The sequence below is a fragment of the Aspergillus piperis genome, assembly GCF_003184755.1.
Source record: "Aspergillus piperis CBS 112811 unplaced genomic scaffold BO85scaffold_22, whole genome shotgun sequence".
Classification (NCBI taxonomy): domain Eukaryota; kingdom Fungi; phylum Ascomycota; class Eurotiomycetes; order Eurotiales; family Aspergillaceae; genus Aspergillus; species Aspergillus piperis.
Genome location: NW_020291612.1, coordinates 283854 through 299239, shown reverse-complemented (window position 1 = coordinate 299239; position 15386 = coordinate 283854). Strand labels below are relative to the sequence as shown.

Here is a 15386-nt window from a genome sequence, read left to right as displayed (position 1 = left end):
CCAACTTGAATGCTTGAAATTGACAGGACTTGGGAGGATTGACAGTGGGTTCTTTTTGAGGTGCCTAAAAGGGAAACTCGACCCCTTATCCAGAGAAGGTCGGATTATGTTCAGGAGAATAACGTTTTTACGTCTTGTTCTTTCCTTTTTTTTCATACCAAGGATCACTCACTCAACTCTTACTTGTTCCAGATCTAATCAAAATTCGTTCAGTAAAAGGTAAAGCCGCGACAGTGTCTTTCCTTACATTCATTTTCTCGCTTCTCCATTCTCGCTCTAATTATCCCAATCATTGTAATTATCAGCGTAAGGTGGTTCCAGCTACATAGAAATCGGCATTCCATCGTCGCGTATGTACAAAGAACTAGGAGTAATATAGTGATGGAAAAGGGAGTCATTTCAATCGGGTGGAACATACAAGATGGGCGACCATATGACCATCAAGATCAGCATTGACTACTACTTCTTAACTCCATCATAACTCCGTAAACCTCCGGGACTTCACCCCACGCAGGCCACGCGTACTCTAACCTCGACTCGGGGGCGGGGGGGGTGCACTCGGCTGTGGCCCAGTTTAAAGGTTCTAACTGTCAAGGTTGGGCACCTTAGGCATTCATATCAAATTTTCATACTTCGTCTCTTTGCTTTCCGGTCCATGCTCCCTGGTTTGTTCTGGGGAAATGTTGCGTTTTCTTGAAGGATGTTTCAGATTTACCTACGTGTATAGCTTCACAGAATCCAAGCCGACGAGGCTAGTTCAATCAGTTGGTAGTTTGATAAGGGGGCTACGAAGATTGGTTACTTTATCAAATAAGTAAATCTCTCGGCCTGACTGGCTGGCCGGGTCCAGTATCCTCGGATAACTAGACCAAGGTTTTGACTTGGGTACGCTTTAAATTTTGATAGGCAGACATCATTCCGTTCCTATGAGCACTAGGGCTGTTCCTATTAGCATGATTTATGGAGCAACAATATGATAAGTCTTTGCGCCTGTATTTGGAAGGCATTACTGTACGATTAGACGCTTTCCGAAAGGCATTTTTTTAGACGCTCAGTAAGATGCAGAATCCGGCCTCGTAAACATAGCCCACTATTGCAGTACCAGTCTTCTTGCAACAATAGCTCATGCAATCCTTAACAGGAATAGGCCCAATGAATTGGTGTTCCTGCTTCGACTATGTCATGAACCTCGAATATAAGTGTTGGGTTGCAAAGCTTCTGCCAGTATGAGATGGGCATTCTCCATTGAAAGGCCTCTAGTATGTTGGGAGTGTCATGTATGCGTCCGTAACAGGTTGGAGGGCTCTGGTAGATCATATCGACAATGATAATTCTGATTTTGTGTAGCCTCTGGAATCAGTCTTCGGATGTCAGGGATCATGAATGGACCTGACACATGTGTACGGTCGGAAGTTCCTCCTTCAGGTTCAGAGATTTTTGTTTGATCCAAAAAAAGCCGCATGATTGTAGCATGGATATTCCTGGGTGTCATGAATCAGGTCCGGCATCCAAAAGGTTGATCAGCTCTCTAGTATATCTTGATAGCGCGTACGAATGCACGGAGGTCTTGCTTCAAAACTTCGTGTCCCAGGAAAGGGTCAATCATTAGCCAGCAGTGTGAGTGCATTGCATGTCCAATAAGTGGGCCATTTCTCCAAATTCAGTCTTCTTCGAAAACGTTTGCCATATGAAAACCGGCAACTATACTTTGACGGGCCAAGCTCGCCCCAGGAAAGATGACTGCCTTGTCTGCATCGGCTATCACCCGGTGCATGTCCTTCCGGTGATTAATCATGAGGCATGGAGATATTCCAGAAATTGACAAGCGGCTCGTTAACGGATCGTCTAGGACTGGAAGTTGACTGGAAGTTATAAGAGGTGTTTCTCAGAGGCAGGAAATAATCTTATCAATCACCTGCACGGTAGACACAAGATCATATTGGGGTCTCAGTTTCAAGATCCAACTGTTCCAACTCGGCCGTTAGCACAACTAGTCTCTTCCCCTTGTTGAATTTACGTGCTGTCCATATTCTCGATTCTCTATGCACCTCTTGCAATTCCTGCCGCGCATAGTACAGGGACATCTCTATCCCACAGGATTTCCCTGTACTAGTAAAGCAGGGGGCATTGGCGTGATTTGAATATGGGCCGCGCTCTACACATAGTGCTCGCTCCGCACAATAAGGACGTGCTTTGGTGGCCTCACATGTAAGGGTAACTGGCCAGTCATATGAGACTGTCTGCGCGTTCACACAAAATCTCCGATGAGGATCTGGCCTAGACTAGCCGCATCGAAAGACACATGCTAGGATGGACTACTTCTCTTGAGAAGTATGTTGTTGCATCAACGATGATCGCCATTGGAATGTAAAAAGTCTGGTGCGGGTATTATTGTGAGTTGTTCAGTAAGTATGTTGGTAGGTAGCATCTAGATGCATCCACTGGGTGGGGCAAATGGTGATATCTCGGGAAACTCACTGACCAGCATCGCAGGACCGACTCGGAGATGCCGAACATGGCTATTACGATATGATGCCACGAAATGGCATGTTGATAAATCGGGGCGGTAGGCCTCAGGCCCATGGAATGCTACAGATTGTGTCTTCATGATGGGCATCGGATTTCGCCGGTCAGTGGGTTACACAAAGTGGAGGACTTTGGCGGGACAGACCCAAAAGCAGCGAGAGCACTGGATTTTACTAAACACTAACGTGGAAGCATCACCACCACGACATGCTTGATAGGACCTATCATCGCTACTAAATGGCAGCAGAAAGTAGGTGTAATATTGACGTTCGTTCATTCGAAGAGTGCAAGAATATAGGGCCACGGAAAAATGAAGCGGGCGGGCCTACTTCAGACGTTCGATCCTTCGAATTTCTGGGCAAGAAGGAAAGCATTAGAACGAAACAGCCTGACTAGAAAAGTTATGAAAATCATAAAAAAAGAAGACAAAAACATACAACAGAAGGGATTCGCTGGTGGTCACCCACCCAACTACTAACCTCCCGGCGTGTGGCTTAAGTACGGCTGAGCGGACGGGAAGCCCTGTTTTCCACACCCTGTGGTCGTATGTGGTAGTGGAAACCTCATTTAGGATGATATAGTGATCATGGAAATTCTACCTTCTGCCAACCACGACAGAAACATAACAAAGCCAGAATTTTCCCCAGGCTCAGATAACCTCCTCTAGTCCTTAACAGCACAATGGCGGCTCCTCGCCCGAATACTCCGCCCATAAAAGTAAAACAAATAAGGGATAACCGCCATAATCGCACTAACAGCCCCCAAGAACGACAACGTATACGGTACGCCACAATTCTCATAAATCGTCCCGCCGGCGACCATCACCCCGCCCGACAAAAGGTATCGCGTGAATGCCATGAACCCTAGCGCGGAGGAGGAATAGATGCCATAAGAATCAATCACGTAGAGATATGCACTGACGAAGATGGTAGTCATTCCGTAGCCGAGGAGAGCGGAGGCAGCCAAGGGGGACCAGATGGATATGGATGACTATTAAATTGGTGTCTGTGTTAGTATGTAGGAATTAGAGAGTGAGAAGCTTTGCAAAAAAAAAAAAAAAAAAAAAAAAAACTTACAGTGCTTGTCCAGCCCATCCAGAAGAGTGCAATAGGAACGGCGGGGGCACCGCCGAGCATGGTGTACCAAAGTCTTGCTTCGGGGCGGATGCGGCCTGTCGTCTGGAATTCTTTCGAGGTCCATGTGTAGACCAGCGGTACGATTAGACAGACTAAGGAGATTCCGACGAACATTGCGGCCCAGGTAATGCTGGTGAGACCTTGCGAGAGCCCGTAGGTAGAGCCGAAAATAAATCTGTATCCCTCGAGTGAGGTGAAGAGGACGATGTAGACGACTGTGAGATAGAGAGCCATGAGCAAGACAATTGGCTCTGTCCTACTCCATGCGAAAGGTCTGTATAACGCAATCAAGAGCCGTCGCCTTAGTGGCTCGCCGCGTACTTCCATCGGTGCTCGATACCGAGAATTACCTGTTTGCTGCCGGAGTGCCTTCGCCTTCCAATATAGAAGAAGGTCTCCATAGGTTTCAGGTTGGAAAAGGAGAACTGCAACTAATACTGTCGCACCCATGATAAGCATGATCCATTCGAGCCACCGCCATCCAAGAGTAGATGGAATAAAACTCCCTATAAGCTGCCCTATTACGGGCCCGCCGAATCCAGGGATCGCATATATTAGAAATGCATAAGTCTTTTGTAATGGACTCCACAAATCCGCCACTGTTCCGCCAGAGCAAGTAAGTGGTGTTGAACCGAACAGCCCAGCCAGGAATCGAAAGATCAGGTGGGCAGTAACGTTAGGAGCTAGTGCCGATGCCATAATGAAAAGAAGGTATAGCACCATTGTGACAATGTAGACGAGGTTGCGGCCGAATGTTTCGGAAAAAGGACCGGAAACGAGAGAACCGAAAGAGAGACCAATCATGAACAGCCCTGTATACACACTATGACTTAGCACAAATGTTCTTTCTGCTTTTTGAAGTCTGGTCGAGTAAACAATCTTGTACCTGTTGTAAGACCTCCAACAACCTCAGTTGTACGAAATTCCGCGGCATACTGGGATAGCCCCACAGCATCAATCGCCGATGCAGCCGTGACAGAAACTCCAATAAGAGACACAAACGCAGTCAGGACAGCTTTCCGTACGATGCTGAAATTGGCGGGGTTGAGTTTATCGTCGGCGGAAGACCAGTGAACGTAGATGATCGACTCGCCGCTGGGGTTCTCGTCGGATGCTCCGCTCGGCTGAGCGGAAATGCTAAGGGACCTAGAAAGATGACTCGTGAGTCGTCAGTCGATACACTGCATTAGACAGATGTCGTATCTATACAGTCCACCTACCTTTGGCTGTGGTCGCCATTGCAGGAGGGGGCTTTTTCAAGGTTGGTAAGTTCTTGGGAGACTGCACGTTGAATTCGCTGGTACTGAAAATAAGCCTCCATTACTCCAGCTGAAGCTTGCTGTTTGACAGACGAAAGGGGAGCTCAACTTCGAGTATAAATATCTTCGAGACCATATGCCCCCAGCTCATATTCCCGAGAGACCTTCCGAGGCGCCCCACTTGCTACACGGACCATTACTTGATTGGTGATATCTTAGTCACTACACCCAATGAAAAATCGGTCCGAGGCCGCGGACACGGCTCCGATTGGATGCCGCGCATCATTCACATTCGAGGCTCGATGGGGCCATCAGTAAGCATGGCTTCGGCTGGCATCGCATCTGACCAGATAAAATCATCAAAGCTAAAAGGTGGTATACCCGCATCATTCGCAGTGAATGGATTGGACATGGCTAGGAGCGAATCCCAGTCTTGACTAATCTCATTCTGCTGCTGTTGAGAGAATCGTTCGGGTTGGTCTAGAGAAAATCTCTCGCAGAGAATCTCCAGCAAGGCGACACATCTCTTTGCTGAGTCTCCAACCATACTGTAGCACTTCAAGACGCGAAGAGCGGCATGCCATGCTTGATATGCTTTCGGATCTTTCACAATGCCATCCTTTGCCTCGAGAAAGCGCTCTACTAGAATCATCATAGTGGCGTTGTAGACGTCTATTAGGGAGGTATTGAAGTTAGTGCTGGAACATGGGCCGACAGACTGTCCTTTGTACTGCTTACACAGAACAGAATACCACCAATTTGGCAGCGGCCCGAGGGCATTTTGGCGGGAAAGATGGCGATCATAAATCTCAATTAGTTCCTGGGCAACACGGAAGCATATGCGTGAACATTCTGGGAGCATTGCTTCAGCAAGGCTGGAATTGTTTGCATCAAATAGTTCTGTCCCAGATGTTGAACCACCTCGAACACAATAGGATATAAGAGCCGGGCGGAACAAGAGGATGCGTGCGTGCAAAAAGCTATCTTCATGTTAGAACCGTAACAGAGAATGGACGATATTGTATCTGGTCACATAGGCAGACTAACCGTGCCCTCAGAACTGTTGCTTGTCGCTCCACCAGAAAGTCACGGGTTGCAGTAGCTCCAAGTTGCAGATGTTCTGGAAGAGCCCTGTTCCACATTTGCAACTTGCTATCTATTTCAAGGATCCTGATGAGTCTACGTTTGGTGTCTTCAGAATCATTGGGGTTGAGATAAAGGTCAACAAGAACCTCATCCAAAATCTGATAGAGCTCCATGGCCTTCACAGCACCAGCCATGATACAAGGCTGCCCGTCTGGTCGTATCGGAGAACCAATATCTTGTGTCTCGAAGAATTCGTCATCGATCATGGACGGTAGTGGCACTGAATTAAATAGCCACTTGGGGATCATACCCGGTCGGCCCAGTGTAGAGGAGAGAACCCTGTTTCACCCAAATCAGTACCATCGTAATAGAGAACGAAAATGTGCGCGATGTGTCAGTCCTAACAAGGTTTGAAGCCACTCTTATAGCGGCGAGTACGAGCTGGGAGATGGAGCCCATCTTGCTTACCTGTCCAGCCATACACAGCAATGCCATATCCGCCTTTTGTACTCTCTATCTCTCACGCTTTCGAGATAAATCGTCGACTCAGGTAGATGGACCCCAAGACTTTGCGCCATTCGAATCGCTTTCCCGACTGTCATCCAGCATTGGAAGACATGCTTCGTACTTTGCAGGTATATGGCGAACAGCAATAGACACGTGACTCTTTCATACGAAGGAATATCCCCTGTCTTCTGGTACAGACGTTTCGCGCGACCATAAAAATCGTCGCTCGTGCCCATGCGATCTTTGGGTGAGAGAAGATTTGAGTAGTGGCAGCCTATCGCGAAACAAATGTTAATAATGCTCATTGGAATGAGCGGATAATTCGCGGATGTGGGAGAAGTCCAGAGCGAGTCGTAAATAGTTTCAATCTTACGCCGATTGATTACAGGGTACAGTGCCCAGTTGTTGTCCCAGTAGGCCCCTATAAGGCCATCGGCCAGCCCTTTTGGAGGAAGTAGAAAGAGAGTCGGTTCCTCGCAATTAGAAAGGGAGGTTTGAGGGCACGGGGATCGGCTTCTCGGTATAGCTTTCAGTTCACCCGTAATTTGGTGGGCAATACCAAGCTTGAAGTTAATAGCAGTCTGAATCTGTTGGATGAAGGAGCTAGCACTGCTGCTCCCATAAACTTCACGGGTTCGGGCTGGGTCGCCTATTATCCCATTCATAGAATCCTCCCCATGGGGTTCGCTGGGAGATCTGTTCAACTGCAGTGGATGAATAGCTGAGGGAATTGTTCTTTCTGGGGCAGTGGATGCTCCAAGTCCCGAACATAGTCCAGGGTAAGCATAGTCCTTGGCTGCCTCCAGGAAGGGTTGGATGGGAGCGTTAGGGACGCGCGGGGCGGCTCTAGATTCATCAGAAAATCTCGCAAGGCCAGGCTCTCTGACAGCTGCTCCGTTCTCATATATACAGTCTGCTTCTTCGTGACTTCTTCGACAGGCACCACACGCTGTAGTTGATGAGCACCAAGCTCTATCGTCAGGGACAGGGACTGGTACCTGGACGAACTCCGTCGCACTTTACCTTCCGGCGACGGCAGCGCAAGCATGCCGTCGCAATCTTGAGCCGCTTCCTCCGAGGAGCGTGGATTTGGGATGTTGTGTGAGGCTCCATGAGTGTAGAGGAACAGTTAGGTTATATGAAAGTTAGGTGATTAAGGAAGGTTTCTGCCCGCGCCTTCTCTTTCCGCGATTCGGGAGTTCTTAGTGCGTTTGCCTGCGTCATCGATCCGTACTTCATTTCAATCAGCAGTCACGTGGCTCACCACCACTTGCCCCTGTCCAAACTGATGACACACCATGTATGAAAATGACACCAATAATATACAGAAGCATAATTGTCGTGAGCCATCATTGTCCAAAATAGGAGCAAGCGCTAGAGATTGTTGCCCTCGCCCGTGGATATAAAGACACTTGGAATACCTCCCGTCCGCTTATCCCGCTCCGCAAAACCCCCCTTCAACAATTTATCCTCACAGATCTATTGTTCTTCCACCATATGTCTTGTCATACCTAGAATCTCGTTCTATCGCGCTACGGGTTTGTTGCCAAATACAGTGATAATATCCAGCATAGAGAAGTGGAAAAGAATATCGCCAGGGCATTTGGCTACACTGCGGGGGATCTTAGTGCGCTGCCAGAGAAGGCAAATCTCGGATTAAGCTGTGGAAATTCCGTTGGTTTCGCGAACGTGAAAGAGGTTTGGCTTTGCTACCTGGTGCCACGAGCGCCAACAAATAGGTTCTAACCTTAGGGCGAAACGATTCTGGATCTTGGCAGTGGCAGCGGCATTGATGTGCTTCTGGCGGCTCGTAAAGTTGGCCGCAATGGACAGGCCATCGGCATTGACATGACAAAAGTGAGTGCCCCAAGGCCTGCCCCCTACAGAGTCAGGGCTGATTTTAAACTGGGAATATGAAATAACTCGCTAAGAAGAACATCCAAAAGGCAGGCCTGTCCAATGCAAAGATCATCGAAGCCAATGTCAACTGCATACCGCTGCCTGACTCCAGCATTGACTGCATTATCAACAACTGTGTTATCAACTTGGTGCCGGCGACAGACAAAGAGGCCGTTTTTAAAGAGATTGACCGACTCCTCAAGCCAGGTGGAAGAGTAGCAATCGGTGATATCCTGGCTAGGAAACCGCTCCCGGATACCATTACCAAAAACATGGCTCTTTATGTTGGGTGTGTTGCTGAGGCTAGTCAGATTGGATTGTAGGACGAGTATCTCAGGCAGGCTGGATTTGAAGGTACATATACCACCATAAAAAGAGGCCCCCGTACTAATATAATGGCAGGCGCGTTTATTATGGATACCAAATCGGATCTTAACCTTTATAAACAGTTGTCGTATTTACCCCAGAGCTCGTGCTGCAGCGGTGGATGCGGCGTTCAGTCTCTTGATGTGATAGCGGAGTTAGATTTCAATGAGTGGGTTGGTCAGTAAGCACCTTCTTCCACCCTGGGTTATAGGTCACTGACATTTTCTCTAGGCTCTTTCCAAATATATGTTGTGAAGCCCGAGACGACTTGATTGAAGGGGTCATCTATATGAGAGCTGGAGTTTCTTGATGCCTGCAACCCAGATAATCCTGTAGTCTTGCCTTGACTTTGTTCCTATTGATCGGGTGATGTTTATATGTAGTCTGAGTATGAGAGCAATGGGAGTAAAACTGCATCCTGTGACAAATTCCTCCAAGCCAGATCCACTAATATCCGAACTCGTCGAGTGTGACTCCACTCTAGCCGGGAACCTGGATCCACTTTTGTTGGTTCTACTACTTAGTGCACATTCGCAGGAAGGGAGCATCATCCAATCAGCATACGCCAGTGACATACTTGCCGCCGGCTGCCCTTGGAGTTTACATGTCTGGGTCTACGAACATAAATCATCACTCCACTAGAAGTATATCTTGATCCGAGCCCAGAAAGTGTTATACTAAATACCTAATGCTCGGCCGTCTACAAGCCCCCTCGTTGCACGGGTTCACTCCATTCATTCACTTAGTGATACTATCGGTTCCCAGGAGATACAGCACAATGGCGTATTCCGCTGTTGCTCAACCTGGGCCTACTATCCCCTCATTCATCAACAAACTCCCATCTCTCGCGATATCTGAGAGCGAGGATGACGCCAATATTCGCCATAAATATCGCCCCTTTCTTCTCGACGATGGCGCATCTGACGACTGGGTCAATAAGTTAGAGTTAACAACCGCCATGGAGATGGCAGCGCAGGAGCTGCGACAATCAAACAACAGATTGAAAGTGCTAGTGTTGTACGGCAGTCTTCGCCAAAGGTCTTATTCGCGTCTCGTGGCATTGGAAGCTAGCAGGATTCTGTTCCGCCTAGGGTGCGATGTCCGCGTGTTCAATCCCGAGGGTTTACCAGTCAAAAATGATACCGACCACGACCATCCAAAGGTGCAGGAACTTCGAGAGCTTAGCAAATGGAGCGACGGACATGTTTGGATATCGCCTGAACAGCATGGCAACCTGGTTGGCATCCCTTCCTTGACGTCTTGCTACTTCAATTACTGACAATCTCCAAGACCGCCGTATTCAAAAATCAGATCGACTGGATTCCGTTAACCACAGGCAGTGTACGTCCCACACAGGGCCGAACGCTTGCTATCGCGCAAGTATGTGGCGGGTCGCAATCGTTCAATGCTGTCAATTCCCTGCGGATTCTCGGCAGGTGGATGCGCATGTTTACAATTCCCAATCAGTCATCGATCCCGAAGGCATATACGCATTTCCCGGGTGAAGGTCAACCAGGAGACCAGAGGCTTCTACCTAGTGGTAACCGTGACCGGTTGGTTGATTGTATGGAGGAGTTCGTGAAATATACCATTCTCGTGCGACCCCACCTGGAGCTTTTTGGTGATCGGTTCAGCGAGCGGGAAGAGAAGCGGATCAAGGAGATGAAAGAACGGCCCAATCAAGTATAAAGTATGACCTAAAATCTCCTCTTTTGTATATAACGAATGGGACTCATGGTTATGTGACTGGATATGGATTGTCTAGAACAGCCCCTTGACTGTCATTGCTGCCCTCAACCGTAGAACGAATCATTGTAGTATATTTAAGCAGTCCATGCAGATGCGTCGTACTCATCCATGAAATCCATGTATTCCTTCCCTGCTGCAACCCATCCTTTAATACCCCCTTCTAGCACCAGACTTCTCATCCGGGTGTCTTGTTGCTGCTCAATGTAGTCGGCAAACCAACTCGCGGCTCGCACTCCACGGCCCTTCGATGAGCCTGAGTCTAGTGAGCACACTCCACCGCTCTTCAATGAGAGGAAGCAATAATTTGTAACATACCACAGTACCAGATAACCTTCGTAGCCTGGCTTTGGCTGAGAAGAGAATAGAGTGTTGGGATTGCAGGGTACAGAGTCTGGGCTGGGAGGTTGATGGATCCTCGGATGGTACCTCCCTGAAAACGCATGTCAATTACATTCACCTCTTATCCTGATCTACTAACTTACCTCGAAATCTGTCCGACGTAGGTCTATTAGTAGGAAATCACGTCCGGGCTGTCTACCTGAGCGAAACCATCCTAGTAGCTCCTCGCGACGGATACCGACCGCCGTGCTCCGAGGTGTGGGATAGGCTGCGTGCCAGGGAAGAGTATCTGTAGACATCATGGGTCTTTTGTGATAGTTCAATCGGTAAATTTCACGAATTGATTGTTGTATAGGAAGAGTTCCAGCCGCTTGTTCATACTTTAGCTGTGGGCATCTTCTAGTTCGGTGGAGCCAAGATCACCAAACATGGTGTGAATGCTCTGCTGACCAATCAGCTTCGGTCAGTGACATTCCAGGGCAACATCCGGTCTGAATAACCTCGGTTTGCTGGACTCATTCTCTTACTATTTAGATCTTCCCAAAATTCTCAAGAAGGCATTATTCCGATAAACTATGTTTATCAGGGAGACCTATGAGTGTACTGGATGATTTTTTCCGACTTGATGGGCTACTGATAGACCTGTCACGACATGATGTTGCTACTAACGTCAGATCGTTTAACCTGAAATGTTTTGTGACTCGCGGTATATATGCGTGCATATGCTTTCCCAATGTTATGATCAGAATGAGCATGTTGGTAAAGTAAGTGAGTAAGCGACTTATGATTGAGTGATTGCGATCGCACCAGGCCAATACCCGCAATCTCCTTAATCCCGGGCAGATCGTTTAAATTGGTACATGAATTCGGTATCAATAACTATTGTGAATCATCTTGCACTACCTAATATCACCACTAAAGCAGTCCATCGCGGTTCCTGAAACCCGGACCACAACCCCGCCTCTCCACGCCACAACCAACGCCGATCACGCAATCCCATAGTATGATTGATAATGACAATCCCTGGTCTGCCACCTTATCGAACCTATCATTGTCTCCAAACGTCACGAACCTAGCCCAATGCTTATGCGTGGCAGACTACTTAAGTGCGGCCGTTTTCCGTAAGATTGTCAAACAAGACCCGGATGTGCATTCCGCTCCGAGTACCAAAGTTCTCGCATTCGGCCACACAAGATGGCTACAGACTCGGGATCTCCAGCTAAGCTGCGAGTTGCTATAATTGGGGCCGGCCCAGCAGGCCTTGGAGCGGCTATTGAATTTGCCAAACTACCCTTTGTTGAATTACGTGTCTACGAGCAGGCCCGGGAGCTTCGGGAAGTCGGTGCAGGAATCAGCATTCAACAGAATACGTGGCGCATGCTCGATATATTTGGGGTGTATGACAATGTCGATCCAAAAGACTTGTTTCGTCCTGCAGATGGACATGCAGTTCAGCATCGGTGGGTATCCTGCCTCTTATAAGAGGACATGACTGAGCAATTGGCATGTAGAAACGGGAAGACTGGGGAGCTATTGTTGTCAAAGGGACAGGAAGGTTCGGACCCCCAAAACTTGGATTTTCTGGGTTCTGACCATATCAGGCACACCTTCTCGCTATCTTCATGCTCGCACACTTCGCTCTGTACTTCAACAAGCTCTACTGAAAGGTGTTGACAAATCAAAGCTACGACTCTCAAGTCGACTGGTAGAAGTGTCTCAGCTTCCCTCAGAAGCATTCTTCCTACGCTTTGAAGACGGCCACACCGACGAGGTGGATCTTCTTGTTGGAGCTGATGGTGTCCGATCAGTCAGTGACCAACCCATGTTCAACACTTGACCGGTCACTCACATTTTAGGTTGTCCGACAATTCGCCCACCCCGAACACCGTCTTAAGTACATCGGAACCACGGCATATCGCGCACTCGCAGACGCCCGCGACATCCTAAGCATACCTGGGATCCCAGACTCCGTGACCTTCTGGCATGGACCAGCCGATCGTCTCTACACCTGCAACTTGAACAACAACGTTTATGAGATCGCCGCGCGAGTTCCCCAGACCGCGGAGACTGCTCCAGTGAGTTGGGGACAAGATGCGAGTGTAGAGGAGTTCAGCTGGAGATACAAAGTACTTTCTTTCATGAAAGCCCGTAGGCTCACTGCTAATCATATCGAGTAGGACTTTTCGCCCGCTCTTCAGAGCGTACTTGAGAAGATCAAGGTTGTCAAGAAATTTGCCCTTTTCTCTGGACCACGGTTGTCGAGTGTTATCTCTCATGGATCGATCGCACTTGTCGGGGACGCATCGCATCGTACGTTCTCATCATTCTATGAGTCCCCCAGATGCTAATCATACGCAGCTCTTTCCGGTGCATTCGGTAAAAGGTGAACTTCCAACATAGCGACAAAACTTACTAATTTGTTTAGGCGCCGGCGCTGGCTTCGCACTCGAGGACGTCTATGTACTTACGCGCGCCGTGAAGTGGGCCCACGAGCGCGGACTGCCAATACAAGATGGACTGGAACTGTTCGATAGGGTTCGAGCGCCACATTATGCTGCCATGGTAAGCACCCCCAGGCCAGTATCTGAGCCCGCTTTTACTTACGATCTTGTAGTATGACATTTTGGATGGTTATGGGAAATCGGATGTGTCGGTGAAAAAGACGAACGATTTCAATGAAGCGGTATCGATGATTGTTGCAAATAAGTGGGATGATGACCATGGATGGTTGTATCGCTATAATGTATGTTACCCCTGGAGTTACTGGTTGGATATGCTGACTGTAGTCATAGGTCGAGGAGGCGTGGAGGAAAACTTACGAAGCCGAAGATGCTCGGCGCGCAGCGGTGGAGCAGTCGGGTCGTGGAGAAGATTTGAATTCTCGGCTGTAGATACAGCCATATTCGGATTTAGTTGTGGGATAAGACAACGTACTTAGAAGTAGACTGATAGAAATGATATAATTTCTTTTTGAAAGGAGATTTGTCTAAACGTGCCGCCCATTTCCGATATAACATGTTGATTAATCATACAGTATATATGCATTTGCAATAGGCCTTGGTTCCAAGTCACTGATATAATGATATAAAACTCCCCTACGACACCAAGAACCCCGGATCCTTCATAGATAGTGCTACCTCTTGCTCACATCAACCCAACTTATCCAGTCCGCTCATGTGCTTCGTCATCATATCCTATACCAATCAAGTAAGCACCCACCCATTGCCAGCAAAGGGAATACATACCAAAACCCAAGTCGGCATAAACGACGTCATGAACCACCCAATGGAGGCCATCTTTCCCCTCCAAATAAGCCCAGTCTTCCCACCCACCAAATCATCAACCACCCGACGCGCATAATCGGAGCAAGGCATCGTGCCGCCTGTGTTCGCCCCCGTCGCAATATCCATTATCTCCTTTGTTGCAGGCGCATACCTTGATCCCTCAAGATTCAACTCCGGCGCGCGAGTCCAGAGATTCGACCCCACGACACCAGTCATGATGGTAACAACTTTGACCCCGAATGGTGCGAGCTCATGACGTAGACCCTCGCTATATGATTTCAATGCCGCTTTTGAAGATGTATAAAATGCTATATCCCCAGTTAGCCAGATCATCTCCATCAACTCCTGGTCACCCCGTAGCGGAATTTAAGCAGAGACCATTCCACGGAACCGTCATGACCCCACCCATAGAGCAATGATTCGCGATAACTCCCTTGGCTGCAATAACCATCTCGGAGAATGCGTTCACCATTCTCACAACACCCCAGAAGTTGACCTCAAAGACCTCTTTGGCTTTCTCGATGTCCGTCTCCAAAGCCGGAAACGTAAGCGGGAGACCGGAGTTGTTAACCAGGTAGTCGAGCTTTCCGCCCGTAAGGGATTTCACAGCTTCCACAGCGGCGACAATATCATCGGCAGAAGTCACATCTAATTTGAGAAGCGTCATGTTGGGAAATTTAGATAGATGGGACATTTTATCCACGGAACGGGCAGTCGCAATGACGTGGTGGTTCCGCTCGTGGAAGGCCTCGGCTAGGGCGGAGCCGATACCGCCTGCGCTGCAGCCGGTGATGAGAACGGTCGGGAGGGACATGGTTGGTTAGTTTGATAAAGTTGTGAGGGACAAATATTGGATGGCAAGGATCGGGGATGATGGGGTTTATAAAGCCAGAGCAAAGAGGAAGGAGGTAAGCTTACGGGTTGTGGGGATCTCGTATCCGGGCAGAAATGGACCTGTGGATTACGGATATCGTGGGTTCTATTAATAATAACGTTATCTTATCGGGCTGAATGGGGAATAGTCTGTCATGTTGCGGTGAGTTGGCTTATTGGAGGATGATGGAAAATTATTACTTCAGGGTGCAAGTTGTTGTTATGCATTGTTTGACTTGTATATTGAGGTATCTGGCTGAGGTGGAGTTCATCTTGGCTTTTATCCCTAGAGATTCCGTCGGCATCCATAACTAGCGAGCTAGAGGGGGACAACCTGAGTGGCATTCAGGGAGATATGCCAG

General features: G+C 48.3%; 8 protein-coding genes across 8 annotated transcripts; 3 read left to right on the top strand and 5 right to left on the bottom strand.

The window, feature by feature from the left end:
• Positions 1-1069: 1069 nt before the first annotated feature.
• Positions 1070-1416, bottom strand: BO85DRAFT_452922 (uncharacterized protein). The gene has a single exon (XM_025660941.1). It carries the CDS (start codon positions 1315-1317, stop codon positions 1135-1137), a length of 183 nt encoding a protein of 60 aa, XP_025511654.1. The 5' UTR covers positions 1318-1416; the 3' UTR covers positions 1070-1134.
• Positions 1417-3017: 1601 nt separating this feature from the next.
• BO85DRAFT_452921 (MFS general substrate transporter) lies at positions 3018-5003 on the bottom strand. The gene is made up of 4 exons (XM_025660940.1): positions 4883-5003; positions 4549-4808; positions 3603-4474; positions 3018-3516 (listed from the first exon to the last, which is right to left on the bottom strand). The coding sequence occupies exons 1-4, from the start codon at positions 4981-4983 to the stop codon at positions 3190-3192; spliced, it is 1560 nt and encodes a 519-aa protein (XP_025511653.1). The 5' UTR covers positions 4984-5003; the 3' UTR covers positions 3018-3189.
• Positions 5004-5095: 92 nt separating this feature from the next.
• BO85DRAFT_503812 (uncharacterized protein) lies at positions 5096-7648 on the bottom strand. The gene is made up of 5 exons (XM_025664256.1): positions 7513-7648; positions 6476-7463; positions 5969-6346; positions 5660-5901; positions 5096-5593 (listed from the first exon to the last, which is right to left on the bottom strand). The coding sequence occupies exons 1-5, from the start codon at positions 7625-7627 to the stop codon at positions 5208-5210; spliced, it is 2109 nt and encodes a 702-aa protein (XP_025511652.1). The 5' UTR covers positions 7628-7648; the 3' UTR covers positions 5096-5207.
• Positions 7649-7822: 174 nt separating this feature from the next.
• Positions 7823-9051, top strand: BO85DRAFT_462754 (UbiE/COQ5 family methyltransferase; the record flags this gene model as incomplete). The annotated part of the gene is made up of 6 exons (XM_025661869.1): positions 7823-7855; positions 8030-8212; positions 8267-8371; positions 8449-8706; positions 8737-8956; positions 9011-9051. 6 exons carry the CDS (start codon positions 7823-7825, stop codon positions 9049-9051), a joined length of 840 nt encoding a protein of 279 aa, XP_025511651.1.
• Positions 9052-9557: 506 nt separating this feature from the next.
• On the top strand, positions 9558-10468 carry BO85DRAFT_380912 (arsenate resistance ArsH; the record flags this gene model as incomplete). The annotated part of the gene is made up of 2 exons (XM_025656401.1): positions 9558-10016; positions 10070-10468. 2 exons carry the CDS (start codon positions 9558-9560, stop codon positions 10466-10468), a joined length of 858 nt encoding a protein of 285 aa, XP_025511650.1.
• Positions 10469-10483: 15 nt separating this feature from the next.
• Positions 10484-11204, bottom strand: BO85DRAFT_428899 (putative arsenate reductase (Arc2)). The gene is made up of 3 exons (XM_025658228.1): positions 11011-11204; positions 10844-10958; positions 10484-10781 (listed from the first exon to the last, which is right to left on the bottom strand). The coding sequence occupies exons 1-3, from the start codon at positions 11167-11169 to the stop codon at positions 10603-10605; spliced, it is 453 nt and encodes a 150-aa protein (XP_025511649.1). The 5' UTR covers positions 11170-11204; the 3' UTR covers positions 10484-10602.
• Positions 11205-12061: 857 nt separating this feature from the next.
• BO85DRAFT_428898 (FAD-dependent oxidoreductase) lies at positions 12062-13786 on the top strand (the record flags this gene model as incomplete). The annotated part of the gene is made up of 9 exons (XM_025658227.1): positions 12062-12327; positions 12379-12422; positions 12469-12674; positions 12724-12993; positions 13045-13177; positions 13226-13243; positions 13293-13429; positions 13482-13610; positions 13660-13786. The coding sequence occupies 9 exons, from the start codon at positions 12062-12064 to the stop codon at positions 13756-13758; spliced, it is 1302 nt and encodes a 433-aa protein (XP_025511648.1). The 3' UTR covers positions 13759-13786.
• A 230-nt stretch (positions 13787-14016) lies between these two features.
• BO85DRAFT_480917 (SDR family oxidoreductase) lies at positions 14017-14990 on the bottom strand (the record flags this gene model as incomplete). The annotated part of the gene is made up of 3 exons (XM_025663035.1): positions 14530-14990; positions 14113-14459; positions 14017-14061 (listed from the first exon to the last, which is right to left on the bottom strand). Exons 1-3 carry the CDS (start codon positions 14963-14965, stop codon positions 14017-14019), a joined length of 828 nt encoding a protein of 275 aa, XP_025511647.1. The 5' UTR covers positions 14966-14990.
• Between the last annotated feature and the right edge of the window lie 396 nt (positions 14991-15386).

Bases quoted from the DNA above. Each gene is read 5' to 3' on its own strand.
- BO85DRAFT_428899 (XM_025658228.1), bottom strand. From the start codon at position 11,169: ATGATGTCTACAGATACTCTTCCCTGGCACGCAGCCTATCCCACACCT. The intron at 10,959-11,010 runs GTAAGTTAGTAG...ATGCGTTTTCAG, and splicing joins TACGTCGGACAGATTTCGAG to GGAGGTACCATCCGAGGATC. The intron at 10,782-10,843 runs GTATGTTACAAA...CACTAGACTCAG, and splicing joins GAAGGTTATCTGGTACTGTG to GCTCATCGAAGGGCCGTGGA.
- BO85DRAFT_452921 (XM_025660940.1), bottom strand. From the start codon at position 4,983: ATGGAGGCTTATTTTCAGTACCAGCGAATTCAACGTGCAGTCTCCCAA. The intron at 4,809-4,882 runs GTAGGTGGACTG...TCATCTTTCTAG, and splicing joins AATGGCGACCACAGCCAAAG to GTCCCTTAGCATTTCCGCTC. The intron at 4,475-4,548 runs GTACAAGATTGT...GTGTGTATACAG, and splicing joins TGTTGGAGGTCTTACAACAG to GGCTGTTCATGATTGGTCTC.
- BO85DRAFT_452922 (XM_025660941.1), bottom strand. From the start codon at position 1,317: ATGATCTACCAGAGCCCTCCAACCTGTTACGGACGCATACATGACACT.
- BO85DRAFT_503812 (XM_025664256.1), bottom strand. From the start codon at position 7,627: ATGGAGCCTCACACAACATCCCAAATCCACGCTCCTCGGAGGAAGCGG. The intron at 5,902-5,968 runs GTTAGTCTGCCT...ACATGAAGATAG, and splicing joins GCAACAGTTCTGAGGGCACG to CTTTTTGCACGCACGCATCC. The intron at 5,594-5,659 runs GTAAGCAGTACA...CCTCCCTAATAG, and splicing joins TTGGTGGTATTCTGTTCTGT to ACGTCTACAACGCCACTATG.